Source organism: Kryptolebias marmoratus, linkage group LG24 (assembly GCF_001649575.2).
Source record: "Kryptolebias marmoratus isolate JLee-2015 linkage group LG24, ASM164957v2, whole genome shotgun sequence".
Taxonomy (NCBI): domain Eukaryota; kingdom Metazoa; phylum Chordata; class Actinopteri; order Cyprinodontiformes; family Rivulidae; genus Kryptolebias; species Kryptolebias marmoratus.
In genome coordinates, this window is record NC_051453.1 from 23,104,296 (window position 1) to 23,124,753 (window position 20,458).

Here is a 20,458-nt window from a genome sequence, read left to right on the forward strand (position 1 = left end):
AAAAAAAAAAGGGGAAAAACCCGGATAGAGACATGGGAAGATAATCTTGTGTGGGGCCACATGGATTCGAGAATGTACCAGACCAATTTGTTGTAGCTTTGGCTGGGCCATACCAACAAGTTTGGTTGGTGAGGAGTGATATGGTAAATGCTGATGTCAATATCTGATCCAAATAAAAAAAAAAAAAAAAAAAAAAAAGTATATTAAGGCATGTACAGTTTGTGCTCAAAATAAGTCAGCAATTCCTTCGATCTGCAAAACAAAATTTTCTCGACTGGCCGGTGGACCTCAGCTCAAACTATTCACCAGGTTAAAAGGATTGGCTTTCTTCTCACAACATCCTTTTAAAGTGAACTTCTAGAGAACTGGCACCCTAATTCATTGGACCATTTGAAATCAAGAGAATCCTTAACCCCTTGCTTGTCATCCTGAAGTTTTCCCCCTCTGTGACAATGCATCCCACTTTCCATATGTCACAAATCAAACCAGTTTTCTCCAGCTTTTTGTGCCTTCCTACCGAGCATCCTTCACCCATCTGGCTCATTGACAGCTGTCCTGCCTTTTACTGTGGATCATATTCGAGTTGTCCGTTGCTGGGGCCAAGGCCTCCAGTACTTTATTCATATTTTCCATAAAGATGAGTTTGTTAAACAGTGAGATGAAAAATGGTCTGATTGACCTCCAGAAGGGTCCTTTATGATAGCAGAGTGGATTGAGTCTGTTGGAGAAAGAGCTCTTTGTTCTTTGTCGTTATGGATGGATGGGATGATGGACTAATGGAGAGCAGTTTGTTCTCTTGTCTTTCACTGACTCAAACGTCTCCAAGTTTTGCTACCCATAAAACTACAGCACAGAAAATGGCTCTTGAAAAGATCTGCAACATCTTACTGCACACAATAAAAGGCCTGTTTTCTCAGAAAATAGTCTGCACATCCCGTTCTTGTAAACATCATCAGTGTTGGTGCTCCAGTTCAGCCTGCAGTCCAGGTGCACACCCAAGTATTAGTATCTGTCTACCACCGCCACTTCTTTACTCAAGATGTTGATGGGTGTGGTAGGAGACGTTCTTCTTCTGAAGTCAATCATCTTGTCTACTTTCAGGAGCAGATGATTCCTGCGGGAACACTCCACAAGATTGTGCACCCATTTCCTGTACTCAGACTGCTGTCCATCTCCAATACATCCCACCACTGCAAAATACAGGTGGCATGACTTAGGTGTACAGAATGAGCAGGTGGTGCTCCTGTGTTATTAGCATCTAGAATTGCACCACTTAAGGTGGCTGCATGTTAGAGTAGCTCTGTTTCATTCATTCTGAGATATTGCTTTTGAAAACTTCAAATCCTCTTTTTGTAGATGTAAACCACCTTTTTTTTTGGATGATCATTTCCTCTGGAATCCTTCACCCATCTGGCTCATTGACAGCTGTCCTGCCTTTTACTGTTGATCATATTCGAGTTGTCCGTTGCTGGGGCCAAGGGCTCCAGTACCTCAACTGGAAAGGTTATACTGAAGAAAGGCCCTGGATTCCCCACTCCTTCGTGTTGGATCCTTCATTAATTAATGACCTATACAGACAACATCCCAACAAGAGAAATCGGCAATCAGGTGGCAGGATTTTCAGATGTCCAAGTTTCCATTATTTTGTATTCCTGCTTTTGACCCTTTTATCCTTTTCTCTGCAGATGGACAGTCCAAGCAGGTACATGCAGTTTTAGAGGTTGTCCAGCAAATGCTGCCACCTCCTCCTCTGGTCCTAGAGACACCTGAGATTCATTATTTTCAATCAAGTTTCAGTTTAAAAGGCAGTTGGATCACCACTCTTCGCTAGTTTACTTTGGTGATCTTGGTCTCCTAGAGGTTTTTTCTTACTGTTTTTTTTAACTCATCAAGTTAACATTTCCTGTGTTACATTTCCAGATCTTCCTTGTGGTAAATTTTAAAAGACTTTCATTGGAACTCACCTGTGAGTTGTTTTGCAAACCTGAGGATTATCTACCTACCTTCAATCTGTAAAAACCTCAGTCTCATACTCACCTGAATCTCAGCCTGCCTGCTCACTCTCCACCACTTAGCTTCTTCATCTCCTCCATTTCCTCCTTAGCATCTGGAACCTGCAGTCCTCCTACTGGCAACAGAAAGAAAGCCTTACAGTAAGATTAAGTCCCATTTAACCGATACTTATGAGCATCACCTCCAAAGAAAGACTTATTAACAGTTCCCTTTACAATACAACATTATAGCACACCAAAGACTTGCACATGTAGTGGCAGAATTTATTATAGGGTAACACCTGTTGTTGATAAGTCCTGACTATGTTATGTCTTCTATTCCAAGTCCCATGGGTTCTCACAGAATGACCTTGTTTACAGGAGTGATGTTGAATTTTCTCCTCAAGAGAACCAGACTGTCTTGCTTTTCCCTAACTCCTCCTTCTGGTTCAGTATTTCAATATCTTTAATATAAGCTCTTGTATTAACTTGGGGGCCAGAGCTTTGATTTGGAGCTTCCCCGTTTGGACCTAGGACTCTGATGTTAATTCTTAATTATCTTTAATGCTCTTTATATTTTGTGCAGAATATATAAATAAACCTGTTTGAGTGATTTCATCTAACAGTGCCTGGAAATTATTTTTCTGCCACGACACACATTACTGTTTGATTGTGCAGTAAAGCTTTTTCCTATTTTCCTTTTTACCTTTTTCCTAACCATTTTTGTTGTATGAGGTCATAAGATTAACATCCTGAGTCTTGTTAATTTTTTTTTTTAATATGACACATTTGGCATCATAGTGAAGCAGGGGAGTTTGGTCACTGCGGTGGAGGGTGGAGTAGAAGGTTGGTTGTGAACAGTAGCATCCAGCAGGGTTGACAACAGACAGGGTGTGTGGTAGTTATCGGAGATAGTCCAGTGCTAAATCTGTTGAAGAACAGATTCAGGTCATTGGCTCTGCCCAGACCATCCTCCTGCTATTGATGATCTTGGAGGTTGAAGCCTGTTATCCTACTCATCCCTGCCCACATATCCCTAATGTTCTTTTGAGGTTTTGCCTTCAGTTTCTGGTTCTGTCTGTTTATACCTTAACAGCCCTGCCTTTAATTGTTTCTGTATTCCTCTCAGTTCATTCTTGTTGCCAGACCTGAAGACCCTGTTCGTCTGATTCAACAGAACTTTCAGGCTGTTGGACTTGTCATTTCTTTAATGTCTCCACCCCCTCAATGGCACCACAGCTTTGGTTAATTAAAAGTTTAGAAGACTGACCCTTAATATAACCAAATTTATGCAAAGGTCTAATGTAACAAAATAATTCACAGAAGTCATCAGTCAACATTACTCATTGTCTTGTTGAAAGGTGAAGCTAATACTCTTAAATGTCATTTAAATCACTCAGAAACACAAAAGGAGACGATGACCACTGAAACATCTGGTAGATGCATAGTTGGTTGAACATGTGATGAGCACCAGTGCTTTCATAACTTTATGCAACAACATCCATCTAAAGCCCCAGCCACTGCTTATCTGTGACTCAGCACTTTATCATGACTATGTGCCATTTTATTTTTTATAAATACAGGAAGGCAATATCTAGGAGTATTGTGCTCTAGATAAAAACTTAGGTACGAAAAGTTGTTAATATTCAACTTCATAAAGGTCAACATTGAATAGCATGAAATATTTCTGTGGACAAAAAAACTATCAGATGGGTTTTCTGTCAAACTAATTTTATGTTACTGTAATAGAATAGTGAGAATTTAAATTACGTTAGAGTAAAACGTCCTGTGGGTCCTCAACTTGTTGGTCTCAGACCATGTTCACCTGACTCACCTGACTCTGTGTGGGTGTAAATGCCTACAGTTAAACAGTATCACCAGATCTCAACTTACAGAACTGACGTCTGTTAAAGCCAAGGTACAGTCATTAGGAGTTTTACTTGATGCTGAAGCTGGGGTGAAGGGGTCTTTTCCACTGAATGGGTCTCCTGGGCCTGTTTTGCTCTGGAATGGGTCAGTGATGTCAGAGGTGAATGACTGGAAAGGGTCACATGGTTTAGAAGAGTCTGCTGTGTCAGTCAAGCTCACTGGTGTTGTTTTACCTGAAAACGTAAAAGATGCAGGTAAACATTATAAACTTTGAAATCAGCAGTAAACATCTAATTTACTTAGAATTTACAAACACATACATAACCTTTGTCACATGACAAGGAGGTAAAACAAATTGTTGTGCCCCTTACAGCTCAAAAACAAGGTTTCATTTCTCCCTGTAAACAGTTTCAGTTACAGTTTCAAGCACTTTTTCTTCATTATTCAAGCACTTTTAAAACCTTGAAAATACTACATTCAATTTCAAGGGTTGCATTTTCAAGGATTTAAAGCACCTGTATGAACTGTGTTAGTACGACCTCAGAAATTCATAAGCTCTCTTAGTACCACCATTATGACATATAATAAAAAACAGTAGCACAAATTGACAAGTCTGCACAACTGGTTTTTAAATTTGTACTGAAAAGTGTCAAAAACATGGGGTATGTGACAGAAACAAACTCACCAATTTACTTGAATATCTAACTCTAATCTAAAAACCAATCGTGCTTTTTTATTCTCACTGGTTGGCTGAGGGACATACACTGAGGTCTAATCACCTTTAGCTGGGTGAGGGGGTCTAATGATAATGGCCTAAACCCCTTGATGTTAACTATGAAAGATGTGTCAAACAAAAAAAATGCTTTCATCACTAAGTAAACCTAATAATTTGAACAATCTTTACATCTCAGTTCCTGGGCTACACAAAGGAGATCGGACTGATTAAGGGGGAACCATTTAGGTACCAAAAAACAAACCCTAGTAGAAGGTGTGGTTTAAGATGTTATGGTTCTGTGTATTTATTGAGATCATCACCATATTTTTATTTATATTTATATATTATTTTATATTCTAGAATTGCACCGCTCAAGGTGGCTGCATGTTGGAGTTGCTCTATTACATTCATTCTGAGATATTGCTTTTGAAAACTTTAATGCCTCCTTTTTCTACTTGTAAATCACTTTTTTGAAAGATTATTTCCTCTGGTATTGGATGCTGTGCAGCTACAAGGATATTTTTACTGAAACCTTTTACTTTTGGACATCTTGTTATGAGGCATAACCATAACAACATGGTGGCTTTTTTCACAATCAGGAACAGCTGATTAACATCTTTTACTCTTCAGCGATGAACGTGAAGAACCCTGAAGTCCAGTTATGTCCAGAACCAAGCAGACCGCCTGTAAATCCACCGGAGGTAAAGCTCCCAGGAAGCAGCTTGTCACCAAAACCGCCCACTGGAGCACCCTGGCCACCAGCCGAGTGAAGAAGCCTCACCTCTACAGGCTCGGTACCGTGGCTCTCAGGGAGATCCACCGCTACCAGAAGTCCACCGAGCTGCTCATCCAGAAGCTGCCCTTTCAGCACCTGGTCCGGGAGATCACCCAGGACTTCAAGACCAACCTGTGCTTCCAGAGCTCGGCCATCATGGCTCTGCAGGAGGCCAGCGAGGCTTACCTGGTGGGGCTTGTTGGGACACGTCGGGACAGACCGCTACAAGAGACCCTTACTATAACAACTCTTTAACAAAACCAGGATTATGAGCTACAGCAACATTTAATTTCCCTTTGGGATTATTAAAGTATTTTTGAATTGAATATACACTTGGCCCGTCTTCTGCCCCACAAGAACTGAATATAAATTTGAGATAACCTGAATTTATTATCCCTCTGTTTTGCACTTTTGATGCCAAGAACTTTTAGTGATAATTTTCTTTTATTCTTCATATTGTCTTGTTTTAAATTTATTGTGTCATCCATACACAAAAAAATTTCATCAGTCAAAAAAAAAAACATTGTTTTTGTAAGTCAGACTTTCATTAAATTAGAGAAAATCTAGCAGCTAATTATTAAAGTGAGTACTTAAGTGAGTACTTTTTGCATTTTGCATAGAAACCAGTGAACTACTTACCACTGGGTGGTTTGGGTCTTGGAGGGATACTCTTTTTTGGAGGCAGAGCTGGCATGTCACCTTTCCTGCTGAATGGGTCGTCCACAAACACTGCCTGGAGAAAAACAAACCAACAAACAAACAAACCCTAAACACATATATAAAGCTGGAAAAATAGTATTTTCTGTGAAACTGCAGTGTGAATGTAGACTGCTGATTGATTTTGCGTAAATTTGTTGTAGAATAAATTGTTAAAGTTAAAATGAACATAGCAGAAATAGCTAAAATTAGCAAAACATAACCTAAAAGCTAAAATGATCAAAACTGGTGTGAAAAATCGTGGATAAAAACTAAAATTAGCAAGACTGTAGTTAAAATCTAAAAGTAGCATAAAAAGACAAAATAGAGCAAGCATGTTAAATTAGATTTCAGAGAACAATGGTTTCAAAGTAACTGAAGAGACCTCAGTATGTTTGTGTGGGAAAATTATTTGTATATAAAGTTAAATAATTCAAAAGTATAAAAGTTACAAAGACTAAATGTCAAGGCACCTCATTCTCAATTGAGCCAAAAGTGTGTGTGTGTGTGTATGTATATATATATATATATATATATATATATATATATATTTTTTTTTTTTTTTTAACTTTTTATTTTTCAAAAATTTGTGAGGCATGCAGAACAAACAACAAAGTGGAACAAAAGCACATAGGGAGTTCACAGGTACATGTTAGATGTTGTCAGCATTGTCATTTTTTACAGTGTGTGTAAAACAGTCCCATTTCTTCCAATAATTTCTTCCTTTATGCTGTTGGAGACGGAGTCATATCTCCATTGCTCTTATATGTTCAACAATCTGTGTCAGTAGACCCAATGAGGGGGAGCCAGCACTTTGAGATGGCTTGTTTTGCAGCAACAAGAATAATCCTAAATAAGTACACATCACTTTGGTATAATCCCTTTGGGAGTATGCAGAGGAACAGTACAGAAAAAGACAATTCCAATTGGGTATTTAACACAGAGTAGATTAAATTGATCATTTTCATCCAAAAGTCAATTATGCCTGGACATGACCAGAATACAATATGATCTGCCTGGTTAAATCCACACTCCCTCCAGCAGGAGGACTGCACCGCCATTATCTTAGATTTCCATACAGGTGTAATAAAAAAAAGGGATCAAGCTTTTCCAACCAAAATTATTTCAAATGAGTGAGTTAGTAGTACAGGATTGAGATTTCCATCCCTCCAGCCATAGTTCTTCCGGTATTTATACTTTTAGGTCTTTATCCCGTTGTTTTTTCACGTGAAGGAGAGTGTTATTATCAATTGACATTAGAGCCTTATAGTTCTTTCCTAATATCTTTTTTGTGCTGGCACCTTTGTAGATATCCACCAAATTCTGAATTAGGTTGAAAGGGTTTTCCGTCAGGACGCCTTGTATTTCCTTGACGAAGTAGTGGCGGAACTGAAGATATCTAAAAAAGTCATGTTTACCAAGACCAAATTTGATTGAGAGGTTCTGAAAACTATCCATCTGGCCTTTAGAAATAATGTTACTGAATGTTGTTATGCCCAGTTGAAGCCACTGTTTGAATCTATGATCATACAACGCTGGTAGGAAATGCGGGTCACAAACAGGCCAACCAAGAACCCTAATTTGTCCCTGAAGCCGAAACATCTCTAATATTTGTAGCCAGGTTTTAATGGATGCACTTAGACAGAAGTTCCCAAGTTGCAGAATTGATTTCATGCAGTGTACACAACCCAGTACCGACTGTAGTGGTATTTCACTCAGGGAAAATTCCAAACCTTTCTATCTAGCTGCATAAGACTTGTCACACCACAGGGCAAGAGGTCTTAATTGGGCTGCGGAGTAATAATATCTAAGACCCCCCGGTCCCTCGGTAACTGCAGAATTGAGTTCTTTATACAAGGTTTTTTTGATTTCCATACGAATCTAGATATACATCTGTCCCATTCTCTGAATTGCCTAAGGGGAATCTTTTTATATTTATTCCAAAGAATTCCTTTGGTTCTTTTATTGTACTTGTCTTCGAAGATTGCACAAGCAATATTTACCAAAGTCCAAACATAAAAGTAGCCTTATCTAATTTTAGATTTTACTATCTGGCTTCCGATATCACTGAATAACTGGCTTCAGTTTGATAATGATTTTCCCCCCATGTCAGTTCTACTCGTCCTGTCTTTTTGAAGGCATTAAAACATTCTCCTGTAAATTGCAACTCCTCTCTTTATAATGTGATTGGTAATTAACCTTTGAAGATCTGGGTTCAGTTTAAACATCATTTTGGTTAACAGTCTCTTTAGACAAGGCTTTCACTTTTTGGTTAAACCAATAATTTTAAAGACTTACATACAGACAATGTCTTTGCATCCTATGACAAATATGTTTTTGCTCAGAACAATTTTCTTCAAATATCTGCAGGCTCATAGTTTTAAACACAAGGTTTTTCCCTCATTTCTCACTCTACCTGAAAGCACACCTGTAGATGCCTTTCTTGAACCACTTCACTCCCTAAAGGGCACAGTCTCACACTTTTAGAGCCACATTAATTTGTTACACATTGAACACCTACTTTTTTTAAAGGGATACTGTTTGTTTAAGGACATTTTAATTTAAACATAATTTAAATAAATATAATTTTAACAATATAGTTCACTCTTTTTCTTCCAAATTCATATAAATAAACCAATAATAATAAAACACAAAATTCAATTGACACAAAAGTCACACAAAATAATGAAAACATCCAGATTACCAAAAAATAAACATTCTACCCACTTTTGGCTCACATACGCAATGCAACAGCAGTGAGTACATGTTATATTTTATTGTATGCTTTACTGAACTGAACCCTCAAGTGTGCATCCTTGGTTGTTCTCCTAAGCTGGTGAGAAAAATACATTGTAGGAAACTTTTCCTGTCAGAATACAAATTAACAAAGGGGAGAGGATTGAAGTGTGACAACACGATATGTGTATACGTTGGTGTGTATGTTCTGACCATAAAATGTTCTTTGTGTATCTGTGTGCATGCACTTTAAAACAGAAACTATGATTTGACAGAATATGCTGATTTAAGTTTGACAATGACAGGGCTGCTCCATCGCAATAGTGCCCTGAGATGACTTTTACTGTGAAATGGTGCTATATAAATACACTGAATTAAAAACAGTTGGGATGGGAGTGACTGTAGATGAGACTAGATTTTAGTGTTCTGGTTTAGACTCAGCAAAAGGGGGTCCACAGAGGAAATAATGGTGGACAGTGAGTCAAAATTCTTTGAATTTTCAAGTACAGAATCACCAGCTGAGTAAGAATCGTATTTATTGTAAATACACGAAAAGCTGAAAACTCTGACTAAAGTTGAGGGTAATTAGACATTGCAAAAATTTAAAAAGGTGAAATGTGCCTCACTTGTAACTTTTCTTAAATTTTTCTTTTTTTTTTCTTAAATCTGTGTACCTGCCAGAGAAAGTGCTTTGAACTTACAGTCCCACCTCATTCCCACCATCAGTACACTACCTTCTGGTAGTCTGGCAGCCAGCTGGCCCGTCCTTCAAAAGACTCTTTGGGTTTTGACATGTGGCTGAAGTCTGCAAACCCAGTGGAGGTGTTCATGCTGCTGCTGCTGAATGAGCTGCTTCCAAATGGGTCTAATGGGCTGAACAGATCTAAAAAAGAGAACATCACAATTGTTCATTTTCATCCACAAAACCAAGTTAAATAACAGTCTTAGATAAATGTCACCCATCACTCAGAGCATCTTAATACAGTATTTTCTTCTAAGTTCATGTTAACCAACTTAAGGTACCCACTGTTTTTCTGCACGTCATGAACTTTTGGACTGATATTAATGATTTACAGTCTAATTAAATTGTATCAAATTAAACTCCTAATGTTTGAGTAAGTTAAGCTATAATGAGAAAAATTTATTTCATAATTGTGAATGAATATTTTGACACATGAAATCTGAAAGACATAGCATATTATTTCATTCCGTACAAAAAAAGTCATATGTAGCTGAAGCACAAATCCAAGGTCTTAAACACCATGAAAAATCAGACAGGAAAGAAATCAGTGTCAAGATTTAGCGATACTAAACCCCTGGACTGAGATTACTGACACCTGCATTGTCAGCAGACAGGAACAGAGCAAAAATTAGAGAAGGTTCCACTTAGTAAAAGCTTTGTAATGCCTCTGGAGGCTGTCAACACCATCTGGTGGAGAAACAACAGAATGATGTCACTGCTCTCTGTCTGCAAGAAAGGGGAAAAGAGGAAGGAAGGGTTGGACATGCTGGAATCTTGACAGCCAGTCAGTTGAGTTCGGCAAGTTGAGTTTTACCGTCCACAGTACACCTGGGGTTGTATTCCTCTTGCATCTACATCCTGGGAGGTTGGCTACAATTCCATGAACCTTCTGCTTTTTAATAATATTGTCAGCTATGGTCAGAAAAAACATGAGCTGCTTTGAGTTGGTCTTGTAGCTTTTACCTTTAATTTGGATATCTCTAATCTTCACTTCACCCACCTTGCCTACTGGTGGTGGTCAGAGGGCTCGGTGGCGCCGGTGTGATGGCAGCCTCACTTCTGTCATCCCACCCCAGGGCAGCTCTGGCTACAATGTAGCTTACCGCCATCAGTGTATGAATGTGTGAATGAATGGGTGAATGATTGTCGTGTGAAGTGCTTTGGGGTCCTTGGACTAGATAACGCGCTATACAAGTGCAAGCCATTTACCATTTACCATTCCTCAGACTGCTCTTTGCTTTCTCTGCTGCATGTTCAGTGTGGTGCTCACAACCATACCGAAACTAACTAGTGGATGTTTGTTTCCTTTAAAAAGGCTGAATGATATGGAGTGAGGTAACCGTCAAAAAGATGTGTGCGTAATTCTAACATTTGTATTCGTATTTGTACGTCAATAAAATTTTTGTACACAAAACTTGACTGCCACGTACGCGAGTCTGAGAAACTGTACAGATTAGGATTGTTTTTATGTGAGTATGAATCTAAAAGCTGTGAGTGCAAAGTCTTGTGAATACAACTCTAATTTCTATAACTACAAACTCTTGCCTTCTCTGTGGACACAAATTCAAGTTTGTGAGTACGAGTTGAAAAGTGTTGAAATGACGTCACAGGGCGGAGTAATCGATCCGTGATTACACCAATACAGGATGCACAAAATTAAAAGATTGAAAAAAAAATAAATATATATATATATATATATATATGTATAAAAGAAACAAGAAGTAAGAATGTACAGATTATTTTAAGTAAAAAAAAAAAAAAAAAGTTAGGAAAAATAGTTTGATCCACAATAAATATCAGTAGGTGGCGGTAATGCACACCTTCCGTTGTTTGCCAACCGCCATAAAACACCACACAAGAAGAAGAAGAAATTCAAAGATGGCTGAGGACAGTGGACTGGGTCGAGCTACCAGCTTCCGTGACGCATCACAGATGAGCTAAATAACGTGTATCCAGTATTTATAGACATATATTAAGAAACAAATATGTACACACATATTTTTGTAAAACAAACACACACACACACACATATATATATATATATATATATGTCTTTTTTTTTTACATTTTTTGTACTACCACATACTAAAGTCATGCAGATACATACTGAGCAATAAAGCCTTGTTTCACTGAACTGTAAGGGGAACAAAAAGTATATGCCTGTCTGTATACTTAGTTTTTCAATGATGATATTTTTATTTCCTGTCACCAAGTGTGATAGGGTGATAATGTTTTTCCTGTTTGTGTGTATGTTCATGTGTTTGTACAGTTACATCTCATTAAGCAAGTAATGTATTTTATTGAAACTTAAAAAGTAGTCACTGAATGTACATCTACAACTAATTAAGTTTTGGGGTCAACCCCAATCAAGATTGTCGCTACAGATAAGTGATTTAAGCAAACGCAAAAATTACTTTACCTCAGCTAAATCACAAAACTTGAGCTGAAATTTTGTGTGGTAGTAGCTAAGAGTCATTTACAGCACATACTCTAAATGCTGCATTGTGTAGCAGCTCTGCTTAAAAGCTTTGGAATTAACTGTTAAAGTCAAGTACAACTGAAAACCTTTTGGAGTCAATCCAATGTAAGATGGCTGCAACAGCTAATAGACCTTAACCAACACAAAAATGGCTATAACTCAGTCAATTTTACAGATATAGAGGTAAAGTTTAATGTGTTAATAGCTGAGAGTCAACTTTAACACACACTCTGAGCACTAACACAGCATGCTGTATCAAATAGAATAACACATACCACTACTTCCAAGAGTTGACCAAAAAGGCTATAACTCTGCCATGCCTCAAAAAAAATAATTTTAGCCTGAAACTCTGTCATAAAAGGCAGCACATGATATGCATTCCTTCAAGAAATGATAGACCTTAAATGATTTTAGTTTTCATTGTATTAACTTTATTGTCATTGCTTTTAGGTTGTGGTTTGGGTGGTTTTGTTTACATTATTTTGGTTGAAGCACCTTTAATGTCACTGTACTGTTGGTGCAATGACAATAAGAATTCAAAGTTTCAGTCATAAAAACTGTTGCAGAGAAAATGAGTCATAAAATCAAGTTATAAACTAGGCAAAAAATGTTTTATGCAAAACTGTAAATACTAAATAAATATGGAAAATCCAGGCACTGCATAATTTATAACAATAACAACAACAACAAACACATATCACCTTTGATGACTGCAGCTGTTCTGATAAAACACAGAGATAAATCCTACCTGGTCCTCTAGGTTTTGAGTGGCTTGAGGAAAACTGCTCCGTGCTTGTAAAGTAACTAGTTTGCTGTCAAAAACATAAAAAATAGAGTTAGTTTGAACTTCATGAGCTGACTTCCACAATGAATACATTTTTTAAACAGACTGAAGGCAGAAGTAATCTAACATGATGCTGAAAACCCTCCCATCTGTGAGGAAGCCTTACAGTTCCACAGCATTGTCTGATACCTTGGAAGGTAAGGTGGCACTTTTACTGAAGGGGTCTGGTGTGGAGAAAGGGTCCATCTTGGTGGTCTTCTTGAAGAAATCTTCTGACGAAGCCTTGAATAAATCTGTGTCTTTGAACGGGTCTCCACCAAAAGGATCTGAAGCACAAATTATAAACAATTACACTTACTTAAAACACTCACTGGAATGTTTCTTACAAATATCACAGATGATTGTGAGATGATTCTCTTTTTTTGTCCTGCAGAAATTGGATTTGTGTCTCACATAGACAATTTCTTACTAGGCTGCAGCTGTTGGAGACTAGTTGGTGACTTAAGATTGTGAGAAAGAAGACATAATTTCAGGTGCAGTCTCACTAAATTCTGAGTGTTTGCAACCAAGTAACCAGTGAGTCGTACAACAGTGTTTTGACTGGCCAATCACAGCTTATTTTGTGTGCACATTGTTATAGGAAATAAAATTGCTTCAATGATTCTCTGCTGCATGTACAGTAAGTACAAGCTGTGTTTACCTGTTAAGAGTGGAAAAGTACAAAAGCATTTATGACACCGTGTTTTAGTTTAGAAGGCTAGAATGCCTTTCATCTTATCTTTATAGGGCTTTGGGGTACAGGGGCCAGGACGACTGTTTTATTATCTCCTCTTGATCAGTTTATCTTAACCTTTCTGATCCCCCCCCCCCGACCCCTCCTCTCTGTGTGGAAAATTACCAAAATGTGCAGGCAGATATATGAGGAAGATTTGCTTGTTTCTTCAGACTCATTCAGTAGGACTCTTTGGTCTGCTGAATGTTTCTCAGCTGTACACCTTTAAAAGTATCCTAAAGACAAAACTCTCCATTGTTCTCTTGTTAAAGAAAACTCCACAACAACATCTTATAAGTCTGCATTCTAGACCATAAGCAATATTTTGTTGTCCACTCCCATCCACATCATACCCACCTTTGCCTGTTTTCTGTTAGAGTGCAGGTGTCAAAATATAGCTCTGTGCTCTAAAATTATGAAAACTAAATTAGAAGGGCTAGAAATGCTTGTTTTGATTCTATTTTGAGCGAAAAATTGTCATAAATTCTTTGAACATGTTGAAATAAAATAAAAATGAAGAACCACTGCAAACATTTCGAGACATTCGGGAAACTCCCTTGGGATTGCTGTTCACCAACTAGTTTTCAGTGTTCCAGCCCAGTGAGACTATCCTAAAGTAGTACAAAGCATGTCAAGGCGGGTAAGATGAAGGTGGAGGTGGAAAACAAAATATTGTGAACAATTCATTAAAATAAATAAAGTTTATTCCCATTCAGGATGTTGGAAGGTGAAGCCAGAATAGGAACAATGTCTACACAAGATGGTCCCAACAAGGTTAGTCATCTACTAAACCTGAAAATTTCTTTAGATTCTATTCATAAAAACAAACAATCTGGGTATTCCTGCAATATTTTTTGTCACAACAATTTGCAGGTGCAAATAGCAACAGCAGCTAGCTGTAGAATTTTTGGTAAAGCCTAAGGTACTTCCTTCAGGAACATCAATCTAATGCTAAACTGATAGCAGCACAAAGGCCTTCTAAAATAAAATTTGCATGAACTGCAAAAGAATTTTGAAAACTGAAGTTGTTGTAAACTGGCAGAAATTCAATTTATTCACTTTTTTTTATAGTCTGTGGGCCAGATGCCAAATTTTCAGGATTTGGTACCCCTCAAAAGGGACAAAGTCTCATGTGGTTTTCCTGTTAGATATACACTATTTTGCCAAAAGTATTCACTCATCTCTCTTCAGACGCATATGAATATGCATTAATTCTTAATTCATAGGGTTTAATATGATGCCTTTGCAGCTATAACAGCTTCAGCTCTTCTGGGAAGGCTTTCCACAAGGTTTAGGAGTGTTTATGGGAATCTGTGACCATTCTTTCAGAAGTGCATTTGCGAGGTCAGACACTGATGTTGGACAAGAAGGCTTGCCTCACAGTCTCTGCTCTAAGTCATCCCAAAGGTGTTCTATTGGGTTAAGGTCAGGACTCTGTACAGGCCAGTCAAGTTCTTCCACACCAATCTTCCTGATCTAAGAAGGTTGAGTCGGGTCCTCTGGACAGGTTCTTCTTTGTTGAAAATGTTTTGTGTTTTTGTCGGGGCAGCAGTGGCTCATTAGGTAAGGGTTCGTCCTGTACACTTCACCTGCCTAACCTACTGGTGATGGTCAGAGGGCTCGGTAGCGCTGGTGTGATGGCAGCCTCACTTCTGTAAGCCTGCCCCAGGGCAGCTGTGGCTACAATGTAGCTTATCACCATGGGTAAGTGATTGTAGTGTGAAGCGCATTGGGGTCCATGGACTAGATACAGCGCTAGACAAGTACAAGCTATTTACCATTTGATCCAAAAGACTTCTTCAGTCTGAGGAGCTGCAAGCAAACTCTGCCTTATAGGCAGCACCTTCGCGTAGTGAATCAACCAGTTGGTTGTGACACCCTAAACTAGGTGTTCACATGCAAAAGAGAACCATCAGCCTAAAGACCACTCATCCATGTCTTTATGGCCCTTCTGCACAGTGGTGCGCAGTCATGTTGGAACAGGAATGGGCCTTGACCAAACTGTTCCCGCTGAACCTGCTCTGTGATTTTACAAGGTCAAGGCTATGTTAATGTCGTTTTCAATCGCTTCCACTTTGTTATAATACCACTAACAGTTGACTATGGAGTATTTAGTAGCAAGTATATTTCACAGGTGGCGTCCTATCACGGTACCACGCTGGAATTCACTGAGCTCCTGAGCGCTCTTCCACAAATGTTTGTAGAAGCAGTCTGCATGCCAAGGAGCTTGAAATTAAAGATCTATAGTCATGGAAGTGATTGGAACACCTGAATTCAATAATGGATGAATTTAACATTTTACTAAATATGTAACAAACAAAGTGACGCATATGCTTCGAGATGCATATGTATGCACTAATGCATCCTGAGCATGATCAATAGAGTACAAATATGTCCGACTTGAGTGTGTGACCAAACTCCTGCTACCAGAGAGCGAGCATGGGGCAAAATATTGCAACCCACTCAAAACCCCCAAAACAAACAAACATACAAAAATCTGTGTTTTTTTTTTGTTTTGTTTTTTTTATACCAAAAAAAGCCCTGAAGTCACTGACCAGACCAGAAGCCGCTGCAGTAAGAAATGCTGCACACTTTGTAAATAAATTATCCAAGTTATAATATTATTTACTTACTTATTTATTTGTGTATTAGAAAACTAAACTATATATATATATATTATTTATGTTATTGTTCAAACGGTTTGTCTCATAACACACACACACACAACGTCAGCCAAATCTACACCCTAGAAACTTAGGGGAAACTATGGTCATTTCTATTTTTTTTGTTGACTCAGTTATTTGGCAACATAGAAACACATTTTTGATCTTCATTTGTGCATAAACAATCAGGATATAAATTTCAGAAAACCACACAATGTATTAATACAATTACTTAAGTGTGGGAATGACATTTTCTGCTAAAATGCAGTGTGAGCGCTGAATGAAGTGCTGAAATAAGCTGAAAATGACTTGTAAGAACTAAAAGAAGAATACTAGGTACAAGCTAAAAGGAGCAAAATGCTAGCTAATTGTCAAAAGTAGCAAATAGGTGGATAAAGTAACTAAAGGCTTGCTAAAAGGTAAATGCAACAAAAGACAAGCTACTTGTAGCAATAAGTTACCTTAAAGCTAAAAGTAGTAAAACATGAGCTAGAAAAAGAAGCTTATAGCAGCACAGAAGCTAGAAGTATAGAGCAGCAGAACGTAAACAAGGTAAAAGTAGCAAACGTTGGCTAAAGGTTGAAGTAGCAAAATGATAGATTAAATTTAAAAGTAGCAAAAGGGTTTATCTTTTTGCCACGATTAAGCCAGTTTTAGCTTTTAGCTAGTTTTGCTATTTTTAGCTTTTAGCTACAGTTTTGCTACATTTACAATTCAGCTAATTTATGCTTTTAGTAATAATTTTGATATATGTATTTATTTTTTGCTACGGTTTTGCTAATTTCAGATTTATCCAGTTTTGCTTTTTACTGTTTTACTTTGGCCCTGCGATGGACTTGCGACCTGTCCAGGGTGTCCCCCGCCTCTCGCACAGTGACTGCTGGGGATAGGCACCAGCTACCCGCGACCCGGAATGGAGAAGCGGTTAAAGAAAATGGATGGATGGATGGATGTTTTACTTTGTAACTACTGTTTTGCTGATTTGTTCTTGTAGCTATGGTTTTGCTAATTTTAGTTCTGTTCTTCTGCTTCTGCTTTTACTCTTGTTTAACAAATTTCAGCAAAGTCAGTCAGTGCTCAGCGTTCACCCTGAATTGTGGCAGAAAATGCTAATTTCTCTAGTGTTTAGTGACTATGAGACAGAATCATCTCAACTAAAGGTTGGCACAAGTGACTACACTGAAACAAACAGAATTGATTCAATTCTGAAAGTTAACAATGTCCAAAACAGCTAGACTAACTGTTCCCAGTAAATACCTGTAGTTGATGCTGGCGGCTTTGCAAATGGATCATTTAGAAATGGATCACCTATAAGAGAGGGGTTGTGTAAAGTAGGAAGAAACCAGAAGAGAAGCAGGAAGAAAAAAGTCAATGAGTGAGCAACTCAGGAAACAAAAAGTTATTTATAAAAAATAAATAAATAAAGCACACCTGGTAGTCCTATAGAATTCTTGCTAAATTTATTAAGTAAAAAATTAAGAAGTGATGACCAATGAATTCCAAAATGTCAGATTAATTTAGAAACACCATCATAAACTGAGCCCTCCCTGCAGTCAGATGTTGTTCATGTAGGAGTGTTTTCATATTTTATTGTTAAAACCTGAAGCTTACTAGGAGAAAACATTTTTCTCTGTTATATTTGTTGCTGATGAGTGTGACAGATGCTCACATATAAATTGTGCAATGAGGACACCCCATTTATATTTTCCTGTGTTCTGGTACTAAGAGTACTTGAGCTAATGAAGGACAAAATAAGGAGCAAACACCAACTGCAGCGCAATATTAATGAATCTGGACCAGAGAGCAGTGAATTGAAAGGAGAGCCAACAATTAAAAGAACGGAGACAGTGAAAGTAAAGTGGGTGACTACCTTTGAATGGGTCTGTTTTAAAGGGGTCTTCAGAGTGGAAAGGGTCTGTGTGAGGTTCTTGAGGCTGGCTGTTGAACACTGAAGACTTGACTTTGAATGGATCCTCCTGTAAAATAAAAAAGACAGAAAAATAAGAACTTGTTCTCTTGAGGAGTGGGCAACACATCATCTGTAGTTTACATAAAGGACATGGTATAGGTGGTCTCCTGCAATGTTATCAACTTGTTAGAAACCCACTTTTTTATACAATGGTTTAAGGAATTAAAAATTGGTGGCATGGCCAGATGCTGCTAATGAAATGGGATTCAGATTAAAGGAGTAAATATCAACCACTGCCATTTATGCCAGAATTTGACTAAGAGCATCTAATGTTGAGAAATGATGCAAACATTTTACACAATTTTATGCAATACAGTAAGATGTCAGGCTCAGCGTATGTGTTAAAGATGACTCAACAACTAGCACACCAAATTCTATCTTAATATCTGTAAAATTTAATGTGTTATAGTCATATTTGTGCTGCTTAAGGTTAATTAGCTGTGGCATCAATCTTAAATTGGACTGATTTTAAAAGGTTATAGATGTGCATGCAATAATTACTTTTTGAGAGTTTTGTTAAAATCCGTCCACTGGTTCATGAGTTTTTTTAATGTTTTTTTTTCTTTCTAAAAAACAATAAATGCAAAGTTTTAGACAAAAATATTGCAAAGTATGTGGTGCTCCAAGTCAGTGTTGGGATAATTCCTGGCTAATGGCACACCAGACTTAGCCAACACAAAATGGCTATAACTCAGTCAATTTTATCAATATTGGGCTAAGGTTGATTAGCTGTGGTGGCCACCTTGAACTGAGTTGACTTCAAAAGTTAATCAATTAAACTGGAGAGGGTAACAAAGTTCAAAAACTTTATGTCTCATCCAAGTCTCAAAAAAGACCATTTCCAGTCAGTCAGGGGATTTCAGGCCCATTGAAATGACATTCCATATTATGAGGACTTTCAAATGTCTGATCCTCTATTTACTGAGATCTCAGGTACACAATGCCTAGGATCTGTGGCAGTTCTCTTAACAGGCAAAGATTGGCGGCTCTGCTGTACAGGGTGTAGTCTTATCTTGACAAAGGTAGTGGTGATGTAACAATTTTGTTCTTTGATTTGTCCAAGATCTTTAACACCCTCCAACCTATGAGAGACAAGTTGATTGAGATAGGGGTGGACCATTCTAGGAGAAATCTGGACTCTGTCATGTCCAAAATATGATACTGTGATAGTTGGTTGTCTCAGAGATGAGCAGGAGGGGGAGTACAGGAGCTCAGTTGAGGACTTTGTGAGATGGTACAGGTCCAACCATCTACAGCTGGTGTCCATCAAGGGGGTTGATGTGGAGGTGGTCGGTACATATAAATATCTGGTTCTTTAGCTAGAAGACAAACTGGGTTGGTCTGTGAAAAGGGAGACACAGGAAGGGACAGAGCCGTTTATACTTTCTGAGGAAACTGGAGTCCATTAACATCTGCAGTAAACTGCTGCAGATGTTTCATCAATCTGTGATGGACAGTGTCCTCTTTTATGCTGTGGTGTTGCTTGGAAAGAAACAGTAAGAAGAGAAGTGAAGTGAAGTGAGATTTATTTATATAGCACCTTTAAGCAACAAGGCGATCCAAAGTGCTTTACAACAGAAACAAAAACAGAATGAAATACAATGAATGAAACACACAAAATAAGAAAAATCAATCATGTATAATCTAATTGAATCATGTATAGTCTAAATGGAACATAGAATAATCTAAATAAAATCATGAAACCAGACATATCTAAGCATAAGCTGAGACAATCAAAGTAGTAGCTAAAGTAATCTAAATTAAATCATAATCAAATATAAACAAAATCACAAAAACAGACATATCTAAGGATGAGCTGAGACAATCAAATAATCTAAATCAGATAAACTAAACATATCTAAACATGAAATACAGGAAAACACATCAATCATGTAAATTCTAAAAGAATCATGTATAATCTAAATGGAATATAAACACAATGAAACAAGAAAAAAAACATCAACCATGTCTAATCTAAATGAATCATGTAACATCTAACTGGAATATAGGATAATCTAAAACCCAGACATGAGCAAAATAGCAGCTAAAATAATCTAAATAAGGTCATGATAAAGTTAATGCTAAACTAAAAACAATTAGGAATCTAACAATCTAACAATATCTAAAGTATGAGCTAAGATGAACTTAACTAAGTGTACAGGAAGGGTAAATAAACACGTGAGAATGCTAAACTAACGATACCGAGCTTTCTAAATGGTATTAGGCCCGCTAAAAACGGCAGACGTAATAAATACTAACTAAGGTAG

At 37.7% G+C, this 20,458-nt stretch overlaps 1 protein-coding gene across 1 annotated transcript in view; it reads right to left on the reverse strand.

Moving 5' to 3' along the window:
- LOC108248746 (epidermal growth factor receptor substrate 15-like 1) overlaps window positions 1-20,458 on the reverse strand; it is a 145,172-nt gene that overhangs the window by 22,238 nt on the left and 102,476 nt on the right. Inside the window, exons 19-25 of the mRNA XM_037974303.1 lie at window positions 18,093-18,198; window positions 17,480-17,530; window positions 12,977-13,113; window positions 12,752-12,815; window positions 9,517-9,665; window positions 5,990-6,083; window positions 3,932-4,093 (exon numbers count right to left, since the gene is read on the reverse strand). Of these exons, the coding sequence (XP_037830231.1) occupies window positions 3,932-4,093; window positions 5,990-6,083; window positions 9,517-9,665; window positions 12,752-12,815; window positions 12,977-13,113; window positions 17,480-17,530; window positions 18,093-18,198 (763 nt within the window). The remainder of the gene's footprint in view (window positions 1-3,931; window positions 4,094-5,989; window positions 6,084-9,516; window positions 9,666-12,751; window positions 12,816-12,976; window positions 13,114-17,479; window positions 17,531-18,092; window positions 18,199-20,458) is intronic.